Genomic DNA, 12,371 nt, shown 5'->3' with positions numbered 1-12,371 from the left:
TTCCCTATGCTTGCAAAATTTCAAGGTGATCAAAGATTAATAATCATATCATCAATCAATTTTTTAAATTCAAGTTTTTGTAGTTTAAAATAATACATAAAAGATAAGTTAACGAATTGAATGGTAAACATGTAATTGACATGAAAATTGACACTAATGTTAAGAACAAATAGAATATGTAATCCAACAGTAGGATTTTCAAAATAAGAATTCTATAACAAATTATTAGATGGTACATTGCTTAGAGTTATACTATGTGTAATCCTGAACCCAATATATATATATATATATATATATATATATATAAAAGAGCGAAATTAGAACCCCTAAAATTCTAAGATTGTATGGATTGGGGTGTTGCTTTAGATTGAGATACTACTTGAACACATATTGAGTCCCATTTTAGACATATATTATGTTGATTAGAATTGCATAAATAATTGCAATGAGTTTAATTATAACTAGTCATTAATTAATACTAGTTTCATGTGCTTTATGATATTATTTTTGTTCAAAATAGATACTAACTATTCAAAATATGAAAGTTCTAAAAGTGTAGTAGTTACTGTAGGAGGCAAAATTTGTTAAGCCAATTACAAAATGTCACGTCAAAAATTTAGTGATAAATTTCAAATTTATGTGTCATTAATTAATTAAATCAAATGAGAACACGTGTCATCCAAAATAATATGACTTTGGCAAATTAAATCTGTCACGTGTCGTTTGGCCCACAAAATAAAGATAAATTTCCTATTCATAATTAATGGATAATTATCTTAAAATAAATAAAGAAATAAAGATAATTATCTACAAGTAACAAATTATAGTAGAACTCTTTGTTGATTATTATCTTTACCAAAATAGAATATTTATCGCAATAGATAAATAGAGATAATTATTTATAAGCAAAATTTAGACCAATCAGAGTCTATTACTTATCTTCAAGTGTGACTTATTTATAAGCAAAATTTGGACCAATAAGAGTCTATTACTTATCTTCAAGTGTGACTTATCTTTTACTTATCTTCAAGGAGATCAATCAAAAGTGGAACTTATCTTTTGAAACCACTATAAATAGAGGATATGTTTTGGAGGAACTTTTCAAGAGGTCAAAACTCTGGAGAAATTCTGCCTCAAGAATGCCTGAAGAACATTCAAAGAAATTCATTTAAATTATTTTTCCAAGATTTGAAGTTTTATTAGAATTAAGCCCAAGAGCCTCTATAAACTTCAAAAAGTTCTAAATCATTGAAGTTCAACAGATCAAGCCTTTAAAGTCTCGAAGAATTTCAACCCAAAATCCTTTAAATTCAAAGAATTTTTGAAGAACTTGAAGAACATTGAAAAACATTTGAAGAACTTGAAAAACAACAAATCTCTAACAAGCTCAAAGTGAGAGATTCATTGTGAAGATTGTTCGATCAATTTTCCCATCAAAGTGTAGAAGATTTCGTGTTCGAGTAAAGATTACAAAGAAAATAGAATCAGAAGATTATTCTACTCATTATTCAATTAATACAAATTTACATTTGTGAAGCACTTTTAATTGTTTGGTTTTCAAACTTGAGAAATTTTGTCTTTACACTTATATTATAAGTTATAACTTTGGATAAAAAATTGGAAATGAAGTTAGTTATCTCCAAAATAGTTTTTTTAGTTTAACTATATTACATTTTTACCCATTATTTTTTTTTATCGCAATTTATCTTTTAACCTTCTCTAAAAATATTTATCTTTTAACCGTTTAGTAAAATAATTTGAACTTCACATCAAAAAAAATAATAATAATTTGAACTAAATTAATATGGATAATTTTTTTTTTTAATAATTCAATAATTATAACCAGATAGTGGGATTTAAAAACGCTTGAAAGTGTCAAAGGAATTGAGTTAGAACTGTAAAAGACTCTTGGTGAATGAAATAATGAAAAGTGGACATAAAAAAAAAAAAATTCTAATTATATGGATATAAATAAAATAGACGAGAATTTAATTGAAATATATGATTTAATTGAAGTATTCTTCTAACAAAAATATCTTCAAAGAAAAAAAAAAATCTTGAAAGAAAAAAAAAAAAAAAAAATTATACAGGGCCACGTATGTAGTCCAAGCACACATTTGACATTCCTACACTTTCCAGCTAAGCATAAAAAGAAGAATTCCCTTCCGGCTTCCCCAGCCCTAGTCTCAGGAGTCTCAGGAAAACAAAACTCTTTTCCTTCCATACTTTCCTGCAAAAACACCAAACGAGGAAATCAAAACCCGCCTTAAACCCTTAAAACGACACCGTTTCACCTCGCTCCAGAAACCTCTCTCTCTCTCTCTCTCTCTGTGAACCCTAACCCTAAAACCAGAACCAATCAAAAAATCCACGAATGGATGATAGCAAACTAAAGTCCGACCCGAATACCCGATTCTACGACCCATACCAAGGGATCCAAGTCCCGATCCCGGTTCGAAACGTCTACCAACTCCCCACCGCCCCTCAATTCCTCTTCGACGAAGAAGCTCGCCGGAGCCGCCGTAATATCAGCGACAGCCTCACCTTCTACACCGGCTGCGGCTACGTCGTCGGGGCTATTGGCGGTGGAGCTTCCGGCCTCGTTGCCGGAGTCAAATCGTTCGAGCCCGGCGACACCTCAAAGCTCCGGGTTAGTCGGGTGCTCAACTCTTCCGGCCACGCGGGTCGGGCGTGGGGGAACCGGCTGGGGATCATCGGGCTCATTTACGCCGGCATGGAGAGCGGGGCCATGGCGCTGAGGGACGTGGACGATGTGTGGAATAGCGTGGCGGCCGGGCTTGGTACCGGCGCCGTGTATAGGGCGGCGCGTGGAGTGAGGTCGGCTGCGGTGGCGGGTGCCTTCGGTGGAGTTTTGGTTGGAGCTGCCGTGACCGCGAAGCAGGCGTTGAAGCGATATGTGCCCATTTGAATGAACGAAAAGATGGGAACTTGATGATGGTTATGTGAGTCTTATATTTTGATCAAAAATTTTAATATAATGTGATAATGTCTTTGGGGGTTATCAAAGATTTGAAATTTTGATAGTTGACAAGCAAAATATTGTGGAATTTGATTGGATTAATGAATAGTTTAGAGGCATGGGAGAGTGACCATGCCATGGTGGTGGTAGTGTTTTGTTATTGTTATGATTTTTAATATAATTTTGTGAAAATTGTTGGGTTATGAATAAATTGGGATGAATGATGGTCTTGGGTATAAAGTGGGGAATGATTAGACTAATGAATAGTTTTTGTGTGTGTTATATGTCATTGGATTGGTAATTTGGCTAATGATTTTGTGAATTTATTATGTATTAGATGTTATAGTTTGTGATTGGCCACAGTATTATGGTGTTTGATTGGAGTAATGAATAGTTGAGAGGTGTGGGAAAGAGCCTGTGTAGTGTGTTTTACATGGATGGAATGGTTGTGGGTTGGTAATTTAGATAAAGATGTCAGAATTTGTTGCGGGGCAGCTTTTCTTATACGTTTTATGTGTCTAAGATTTGAAATTTTGATAATTTATGAATGGACTGAAAGTGAATAATTTTTGTGCTTTTATGTGAATGGATTTGTTAACCGTTGGTCATATGGTTAATGATGTGTGAATATTTGGTGGGTAGCTTTTTGTTTTATGTTTTTGTACCTCAAAGATTGGAATTTTGATAGCATCTGGTATGTGGAAAATACTGTAGAATTGGATATGATTCATTTATTAGTTTGAGACTGGCTTTGTTGAAACTTTTTTTTGTTATATATTTACTTAATTTGTATATTGTTGGGTAATTAATAAGAATCAGGATGAATTATGGACTTAAATATAATGTGGAAAGTGAATGATTGTGTGTTTCATCATATATGCGAATGGAATGGGTCGGTAATTTAGCTAATGATGTGCGATCCTTTTGTGGGTAACTTGTTATATATGTTTTTGTACTTCATTGATTGGGAAATTTGATGGTTTATGGTATACGACAAGTATTTAGAATCTGATTTGATTAGTAAATAGTTGAAACTTGAGGCACTTATCAAAAAAAAAAAAAAAAACAAACTTATCAAAAAAAAAGTTGAAACTTGAGGACAGTGAGTTCTAGCTCAAACAATACCTCCCCCCCCCCCCCCCCCCCCCCCCAAAAAAAAAAGAAGAAGAAGAAGAAGAAAGTGGGTGGAGTTTAAGGTTGTGGATTTAAAACTCATTGGCTGTGTGTGTAAACTTACCAATAATTAAAAAAATAATAGTTGAGGCAAGGGAGAAGGCCATGATTTAATGGCAAACTTTGTTGATGTTTTTATCTTAGTTTTTGATAATGTAATTTGTTGTGTGAAAGGAATGGTTATGGGTTGGTAATTTGGCTAATGATTTGTAAATTTTTCATGGGTGGTGTGTTATTCATACCTTGTGTTGTACTTCTTTGTACTTTAAAGATTAAAATGTTTGATAGTTTATGTTTTGTGACAATTTTTGGAATTCCATTGGCTAATGAATGGTTGAGACATGGGAGAGAGACATGCTCTGACGCTATTTGTGTTGTGTTATCATTTTTTTTGTTGAATGTAATCTTTGAATTGTTGGGTAATGAATAAGAATTGGGATGAATGGTGGACTTTGGTACAGCGTGGAAGTGAATAATGTTGTGTATAATGTGATATTGAATGGTTATGGATCTTTAATATGGTGAATAGTTTGTGAATTTGCAAGGGCTAGTAGGTTATTGGTAGCTTGTGTTATTTTTGCATGTGCTTTTGCTTAAATATGATGGCCTGGTTGTGTGGGACAAGATGTTGAGACTAATTTACTTAGCAACCCATTTACATAATTAGAGGGGTTTGTTATGCGTGTGTTGGTCATTTGTTATTTGATCAGTCAAATTGTTGTTTTGTTGCTGAAATGGTGAGGCGTATAATTGATGTTAAGATTATCATCTGTTTCGTAGTTTAATTGTTCCTTGTGTCATTGAAACAGAAGTATATGGGAAGCGGTCCCTCATTGCATTATGTGGTGCCTATGACGTGAAAGAAATGCCAGAAGCTTTGAGGATCAAGAAAGAACTATTCTAGAACTAAAGATGTTTTTTCTTACATCTCTTTTTGCTTGGCTTCCTTCTTTGGGTTTTTATTGTTTTTCCTCTCTTTTAGATTTCAGTGATCACTGTACTCTACGCCATGATTGATGGTGTCTCTAGTATATGTCCTGTAAACATTTTTTTTTTTCTTTCAATAAATTAACTTATTTATCACAAAAAAGTAGTTTAGTTGTTCCTCAAGTTTACTTAAATTCTCATTCTCTTTGAAGAGAGAAAAGGAGGGGGGAAGAGAATGTTTCTTTGATTCCTTTAAAAATGGGAGCATAACAGACACATTAATCTGACCCAAAAAAAGACGTAATTCATGCGCTAAGGCTCGAAATAAATAGGAGAATAGTTCAAAAGAAGGATGTGTGTACCTCGTATCTTTTTAATTTGTGCAGTAGTGAGATGAAGAGTAATAAGAATGGATATGGATTTTGCTCTTACTTTCAAATGAATATCAGGTTTGCGTGAGTTGAGTGTTCTGTTTTTTTTAAGTTCTTGACACAAGGTGTCATTCGCAGTATATTTGCAGGTTTATGTTGTTCTTCATCGTGTATCAACCATTATTTGAGCTTCATTGAGGGTAATCTGATTTTAAAAAAGATTACTGGTTACCGCTTGAGCTTTAGTAAAGTTCATCTTTAATAAAGCTGGGTGGGTGGTTATTGCTGAAGTGTGTGCGTGATGAGAAATACCCTTTGGCAATGGCTTCGCTTTCTTATGTAGATTCTCGGTGTGTGATCTTGACTGATTGGGATTGACACGGACTAGGACGTTACATGGTATTGAAAAATTGCATCTTGAACTTTAGAGGATTAACAGCGGTATCTGGGTTAAGATCTTATTAGGATTTATATTTTTTGAAATAAATGATCCAATTCAAGTGATTTACTTATTTGTGTTGGCAGTATGTTAATAATCATCCAGTGACCGATGTAAAAAGTCTGATATTGGTGAGGCCCTTATCTTCCATTGTAAAATGCATTTCTTGTATTGCTAGTCAATATATTCATATCCAGGTCGACCGCAAATTTTTCGATACTCACCAGCATAGACTCTTTATTAGTAATTACTATACAATCCCATTTAACCATAAGGCTTTTTGTCCGCCAAGACATGACATTTTCTTTTAAGTCAGAATTATTTTGGGATGAATGGATTGTATATTTTCTTTTCTAAGATCCAAAAAATCCTTAAAAAGAGTTAAGGTGCGATAGTTGCTATTTTTTTTTTTTTTTTTTTTTGAAAGGGAAATGGTATGGAATTAAACCATAACAAAGAGTCATACAGAGACTACCTGCAGAGCAGGATAGAAGCACAAATTACATCATATCAGCTAGAAATAAAAGAAGTTACACAAGGGGGCGTGACTCCAATCCAGAGGTGCTGGGATCTAGTTCTTCTAGCGAAATGAGCAAGCTCATGAGCAACGGAGTTGAAGTTTCTGCTTAAATGTTTGAAGATGCAGGTCTCAAAAGATTCACAAACTTGAAGAATACTCTGCACAATGTGCCCATAGCTGCTGCCTGTGGCCTTGTCTTGGACTGCTTGAATGGCGTTCTGCGAATCTGATTCAATTATGATTCTGGATAGCTGAAGCTCCTGAGCCAAAAGAACACCATGCTCCAGAGCCATTACTTCCGAAAGTTCAGCAGTAAAGCAAACTTGAAGAGGCTTGCAAAGAGCAGCTACGATTTTGCCAAAGCTATCTCTGATGACAACACCGATGCTAGAAGAGTTTTCCAAGTCAGAAGACGCCCCATCTACATTTATTTTATGAAAGCCGTGGGGAGGGGGAACCCAGCAAGTTGGGGCAACCCTTGGGAGACTGAAGTCCCACAATGCCGAGCCTACATAATTTTCAACATTACTCTTCTCCAGAAGCCACACCTGATTGGGAGGGAGCCCACAACCCTCATGAACAACCTTGTTTCTATTGTACCAGATGGCCCAAGCAATAGTAAAGAAAAGCTCTGAGTCTTGGGGTGTTGCATGGGAGAGAATGAAGATAGTAGAGTCAAGGAAAGAGTTTTTAATACCATGGGTATTCAGCGGATTCTCCAGCCAAAAATTCCAGACCAAGGATGAGGAAGTGCAGCCGAGGAGAGCATGGTCAAGATTTTCAGCTTCATTTTTACAAACCGGGCAGGTCTTAGAATGGGAAATCCCTCTCTGGTTTATGGCTTCCATTGTAGGAAGGCCATTGATACAAGCTCTCCAAGAAAAGATCTTAATTTTAGGTGGGAGATTTAAGTGCCAAAGCTTCCTCCAAATCAGTTTGCATGGGTCTCTGGTTGAACATTCTTCACTCCCATTTGAATCCAGCATGTTGTAAGCTAGATGGTAGGCACTTTTTACAGTGAAGTTTCCACGGCTATTTCCAATCCAAATGATTTTGTCTTCAGGAAGGTCATGACTTAAGGGGATCTTTAGGATTGTTTCTGCTTCAAAAGGAAGGAAGGCAGCCCTTATTGTGTTCACTCTCCACCACCTTGTCATTGGATCAATTAGAGAGGAGACCATTGGGAATTGAGGGATATTGCTTGGAGGTGAGATGACTTTGTAGGTAGATGGTGTTGGCAACCATTTGTCATCCCATATGTGAATTAGCTTCCCATTTCCTACTCTCCACCGAGTTCCCTTCCTTATAACTTCAAGACTACTGTGAATGCTTCTCCAAGAGTATGATGGGGAGTTTCCAATGGTTGCATTTAGGATGTCCCCGGTGGGAAAATACCTAGCCTTGAGAACCCTTGCCACAAGAGTGTTAGGATTTTGGAGAATACGCCAAAGTTGCTTTGCTAGCAAAGTTTTGTTAAAAGCTTGCAAATTCCTGAAGCCCATACCTCCACTAGCCTTTTGTTTACACATGGTTTTCCAACTGACCCAACACATTTTAGTTTCTTGTTGCCGTTGGCCCCACCAGAAGTTCCTTATCATACTTTCAATTTCCTCGCATAGGCTTTGAGGGAGAAGGAAGCACCCCATGGTGTATGTAAGGATTGTCTGGGCAACCACTTTAATGAGAATTTCTTTCCCACCCATTGATAGGAGTTTTATTTTCCATCCAACAAGTTTCTGCCCAATTCTCTCCTTCAGAATAGCAAATACCTGCGTCTTTGATCTCCCAATAAAGGATGGGAGGCCCAAATACTTTTTATGTCTAGTATCTTGCATTGGGCCAAGGTTAGCCAATATCTCTTCCTTGGCTTCTTGAGATGTATTGGGACTGAAAAAGATTGAGGACTTATCTGTGTTGATTTTCTGTCCCGAGGCATTCTCATATTTCTGAAGGATATGCTTCAGCACCCGGCTTTCCTCCACACTAGCTTTACAGAAAAGAATACTATCATCCGCAAAGAGGAGGTGAGTGACTCTTGGGCAGCCCCTACAAATGGATATGCCCGTCAACAGCTGGTCCCGGACAGCCCTATTAATGAGTGCAGAAAGCCCTTCAGTACAAATGAGAAAGAGGATTGGGGAGAGGGGGTCCCCTTGCCGAAGCCCCCGGGTGGGAGTGATATTTCCATAAGCAGTCCCATTTATAACAACTGAATATGAGACCGAAGAAATGCACCTCATAACAAGATCAATCCATTTTGGACTAAACCCCAATTTCTCCATGACCCCTTTTATGAAGCACCATTCAACCCTGTCAAAAGCTTTACTCATATTTAGTTTTGTAGCCATATAGCCAACTCCCCCTGCATTTTTATGATTTAGGTAGTGCATCAACTTAAAGGCCATGAGGACATTATCAGTAATTAACCTGTCTGGAATGAAAGCACGTTGATTCTCTGAGATAATATGAGGGAGAATGACTTTGAATCTATTAGCAATAGTTTTAGATATGAGTTTATAAACTACATTACATAGACCTATGGGTCGAAAATCCGTCATTCTTTTGGGGTTATTTACTTTGGGGATGAGGGCAATGTTTGTTTTATTTAGACATGCCATAGACAAATTATTATTGAGAACATTTAAGACCATATTAGTGATGCTACTACCCACAATGCTCCAATATTTTTGATAAAAGATAGCGGACATACTGTCAGGGCCGGGAGCTTTAGTAGGGTGGATCTGTTTGAGAGCAATGGCCACCTCCTCTCTAGTGAAGCTTCTGTTCAGGTTTTGATTCATTTCTTCAGTCACCCGAGCAGGTATGGCATCAATAATCTCATCTATCCCGGATGGGGAAGCTGATGCATAGATGTTGTTAAAATAGTCTATGGTAGCCTGTGCAATATTGTCCTTTCCATCACACCATCGGCCACGACTATCCCAAATTCCGAGGATAGTGTTCTGCTTGCGGCGCTCAGAAGCTTGGGCATGAAAGAAGCTGGTGTTTTTGTCGCCTTCTCTAAGCCAATGCGCTTTGGCTCTTTGACCCCAGTAAATCTCTTCATCATCAAGGAGATCATTGATTTCTCGCCTTAGACAATTAATTTCAGTGCTTAAAGATCCATCGTTGTCTTGTAGGGTTAGAGAGTTCAAGGCGTTCCTTTTTTCCTGGATCTTTTTTGGAATCTGGCCAAACATTTTGGAACTCCACTTCATTAACTCCATAGCACAGTTACAAAGGTTAGACATAATTCCCTCCGGAGTACCAAGGTCAAGGTCCATTCCCCATGAATTTTCAATAACAGTTCTACATTCTGCATTCTTAGCCCACATTACTTCGAAATGAAAACGTTTAGCTCGACTTTGGCGCTAAGTTGTTGGGTCAGAGATAAGCAGTGCACAGTGGTCGGATGTTGAATCAACCACATGATGGGCTTTCATTCCCCCAAATTTTTCTATCCATTCTATGTTTGCCAAAGCTTTATCCAGCCTTAGATATATCCTGTTCTCCCCATCTTACATGTTACATCAAGTAAAATCAGAGCCGTAGTTGCCCAAATCTTTAAAAGCACAATAGTCAACTACCTTCCTAAACCCATCCATTTGTTGTTGAGATCGGATGGCTCCCCCTTGTTTTTCAGAGTTTGATAAAATTTCATTAAAATCTCCTAGACATAACCAAGGGAGATGTAATTGATTGTTTAGGAAAGCTAATAAATGCTAGGATTCGTACCTTCTATGAGTCTCCGGATGGCCATAAAAACCCGTCAATCTCCATTTGTAGCTGCTCTTTGTGTCGTTGATTACCGCATCTATGTGGTTCGGAGAGTAACTTTTGATTTCTAGATCAATATCTCTAGCCCACAGCATAGCTAGGCCCCCCTTCCGACCAACACAAGGAACAAAGAGGCCATTTGCCAGCCCTATTCTGTTCTTTATTCTTTCCATCCTTTTGTTTTTTGCTTTTGTCTCCATCAAAAATACTACTTTGGGATTCCACCGTCGCACCATATCGTGCAACGCTCGAACTAACCGAGGGTTCCCAAGTCCCCGGCAGTTCCAGCTTAGGTGATTCATGGCTCCCGGCGGTGCTGCCTTGCAGTCACCGCTGATCTCTCATCAGTTTGGGTTAAGTCCCTTGTGCTTACTAGCCGTTGCTTCTTCTGAGGAACTACTAATTTTTCTTCTTCTTCAGATATTAACTTCCCGACTCTTTTTGTCCCACTGCTTATAAATTGAAACTCCTTACCTGGGCTTTTATTTTTTTCTTTTTCCCTTGCCATTCTTTTCCACTGGCCTGTTATCTTTTTTCCATCTGAGCCTTGGCCCGTGTTCTCCAGACCAGCTTCTTTTTTCTCTCTTTGATCCCTTGTGGGCTTAATAGGGCTGCTCACTTCCATGTCTTGCTTTTCGGAATGGGCTTTCTGGCCCACTAAAGAGAAGGCATCCTCAGAGCCCACTAAACCCAAACCACAGCACGTTGAGTCAGTCAAGGGCCTTTGACTCAAGTCACGTGTTGGTTCATTGCCCAACTTCCTCATTGTTTCACGCGCCAAGTCTAGAGAAGGATGATTTTCCAGATCACGTGTGTTCCCATATTTCATAACCTCACATGACAATTTTGAAAGGGAGCTAGTTTTCCTATCACATGCACCTGACATATCAACAGTAGATTGTACCTTTCGATTTGACTGGGCACATGCTGCTTCCTGTGCACCGTCTCCCTCACTGTGGCCACCAGCTTGTTCAAATTTTTTTGAACTTGAAGCTTGCTGGTCTTTCATACTGCCTGAGAGTCGATCGCCACAATCGGACACCGAAGTAGAAGAGATCTTCGTTGCAGTGGCATGGTTTCCCTCAAACCGGTCTACACTACCCTCACCACGGTCCCTATTGCTGGTTGAGCGAGATTTTTCTATACCCATTTTTGAGTTTCCCTGTGCTCGAAGCCACTCGCCGTATTACCTGGGATTTTGCTGGTTTGAGAGCTCTTTATAGCGCTTCTCGTCATGACCCAGCCTCCCGCACTGAAAGCAAAAAATGGGGAGTCTTTCATACTTGAAATTAACCCAAAATTTTTCCCCTTCTATACTAGCAATTTTTCCACCTCTTCTGAGTGGTTTGTCTAGCTGAAGGTCCACTCTAATCCTCATAAATTTCGCCTGGTCTGACTGTCTTGCTCGTCGATCAACTTCAATGAATCTTCCTATATTGTTCCCAAGCTCTCTACCCACTTCATCAGACATGAGCTCAAAGGGAAGACCCCATACCTGGACCCAAAAGGGAGAGTGTGTGAAGCTGATGTTTGTGGCAGAGAGTCCTCTTCGCCACCTACACAGCAGTAGCAAGTTGTTTTCAAAGTTCCACGGCCCATTTTGTTCCACCCATTTCATTTGGTACTCCGAGCTGAACTTGAACTGCATAATACCGTTACCCACCTCCACGATCTGTAAATCCAAGCCCATTTTCCATGCCATCCATAGGGTGTTCTTCAATGCTCTTGAATTCTGGTTTCTATCTGCTAGAAGACGCCCAAATAGACTGAGCGAACACTCCTCCAACAGATCCGATTTGCACCTCGACTTGATGTAGATTTCCTCTTCTTCCTCTTTGGTGAGACTGAGATTAGACAGACCCTCCACTACCGTGTTGTCCATGGTAGTGATGGGGAGGAAAAAAGAGAGATGAAATCTATAGGAAGGAACCCTTACTGCGTAATGAGAGGGAGAGAAGGCTCGGCTAGAGAAGACGAGAGAGATGCTCCTACTTGGGAGAGAAAAAAGACTCAACTTCGAAAACTAATGTTTGATGCCGATAGTTGCTATTTGAATTTTGTAAGAGACTAATCACTAATCACCCCCCAAGCATGAACATTTTATACTACGACCATGGTCAAGCATGTCTTCACTTCAACTTCGTATGTTGCATATTCTAACTTATAATTTACTTGCTTTTCATA

At 38.4% G+C, this 12,371-nt stretch overlaps 2 protein-coding genes across 3 annotated transcripts; one reads left to right on the top strand and one right to left on the bottom strand.

Moving 5' to 3' along the window:
- The first annotated feature begins 2,148 nt into the window (after positions 1-2,148).
- Positions 2,149-5,263, top strand: LOC126722070 (mitochondrial import inner membrane translocase subunit TIM23-1-like). Of its 2 annotated transcripts, none has more exons than XM_050425225.1 (2): positions 2,149-2,963; positions 4,966-5,263. In XM_050425225.1, the coding sequence occupies exon 1, from the start codon at positions 2,375-2,377 to the stop codon at positions 2,927-2,929; it is 555 nt and encodes a 184-aa protein (XP_050281182.1). In that variant the 5' UTR covers positions 2,149-2,374; the 3' UTR covers positions 2,930-2,963; positions 4,966-5,263. The 2 variants fall into 2 exon arrangements, with proteins under 2 accessions (XP_050281182.1, XP_050281181.1); XM_050425224.1 differs by having other exon boundaries at positions 2,150-2,963; positions 4,963-5,263.
- A 1,137-nt stretch (positions 5,264-6,400) lies between these two features.
- On the bottom strand, positions 6,401-9,745 carry LOC126721933 (uncharacterized). The gene has a single exon (XM_050425024.1). It carries the CDS (start codon positions 9,743-9,745, stop codon positions 6,401-6,403), a length of 3,345 nt encoding a protein of 1,114 aa, XP_050280981.1.
- Positions 9,746-12,371: the final 2,626 nt, after the last annotated feature.

This window comes from Quercus robur, chromosome 4, assembly GCF_932294415.1.
Source record: "Quercus robur chromosome 4, dhQueRobu3.1, whole genome shotgun sequence".
Lineage (NCBI taxonomy): Eukaryota > Viridiplantae > Streptophyta > Magnoliopsida > Fagales > Fagaceae > Quercus > Quercus robur.
The sequence above is the reverse complement of the archived record's forward strand: the minus strand, read 5'-3'. Positions and strand labels throughout refer to the sequence as shown.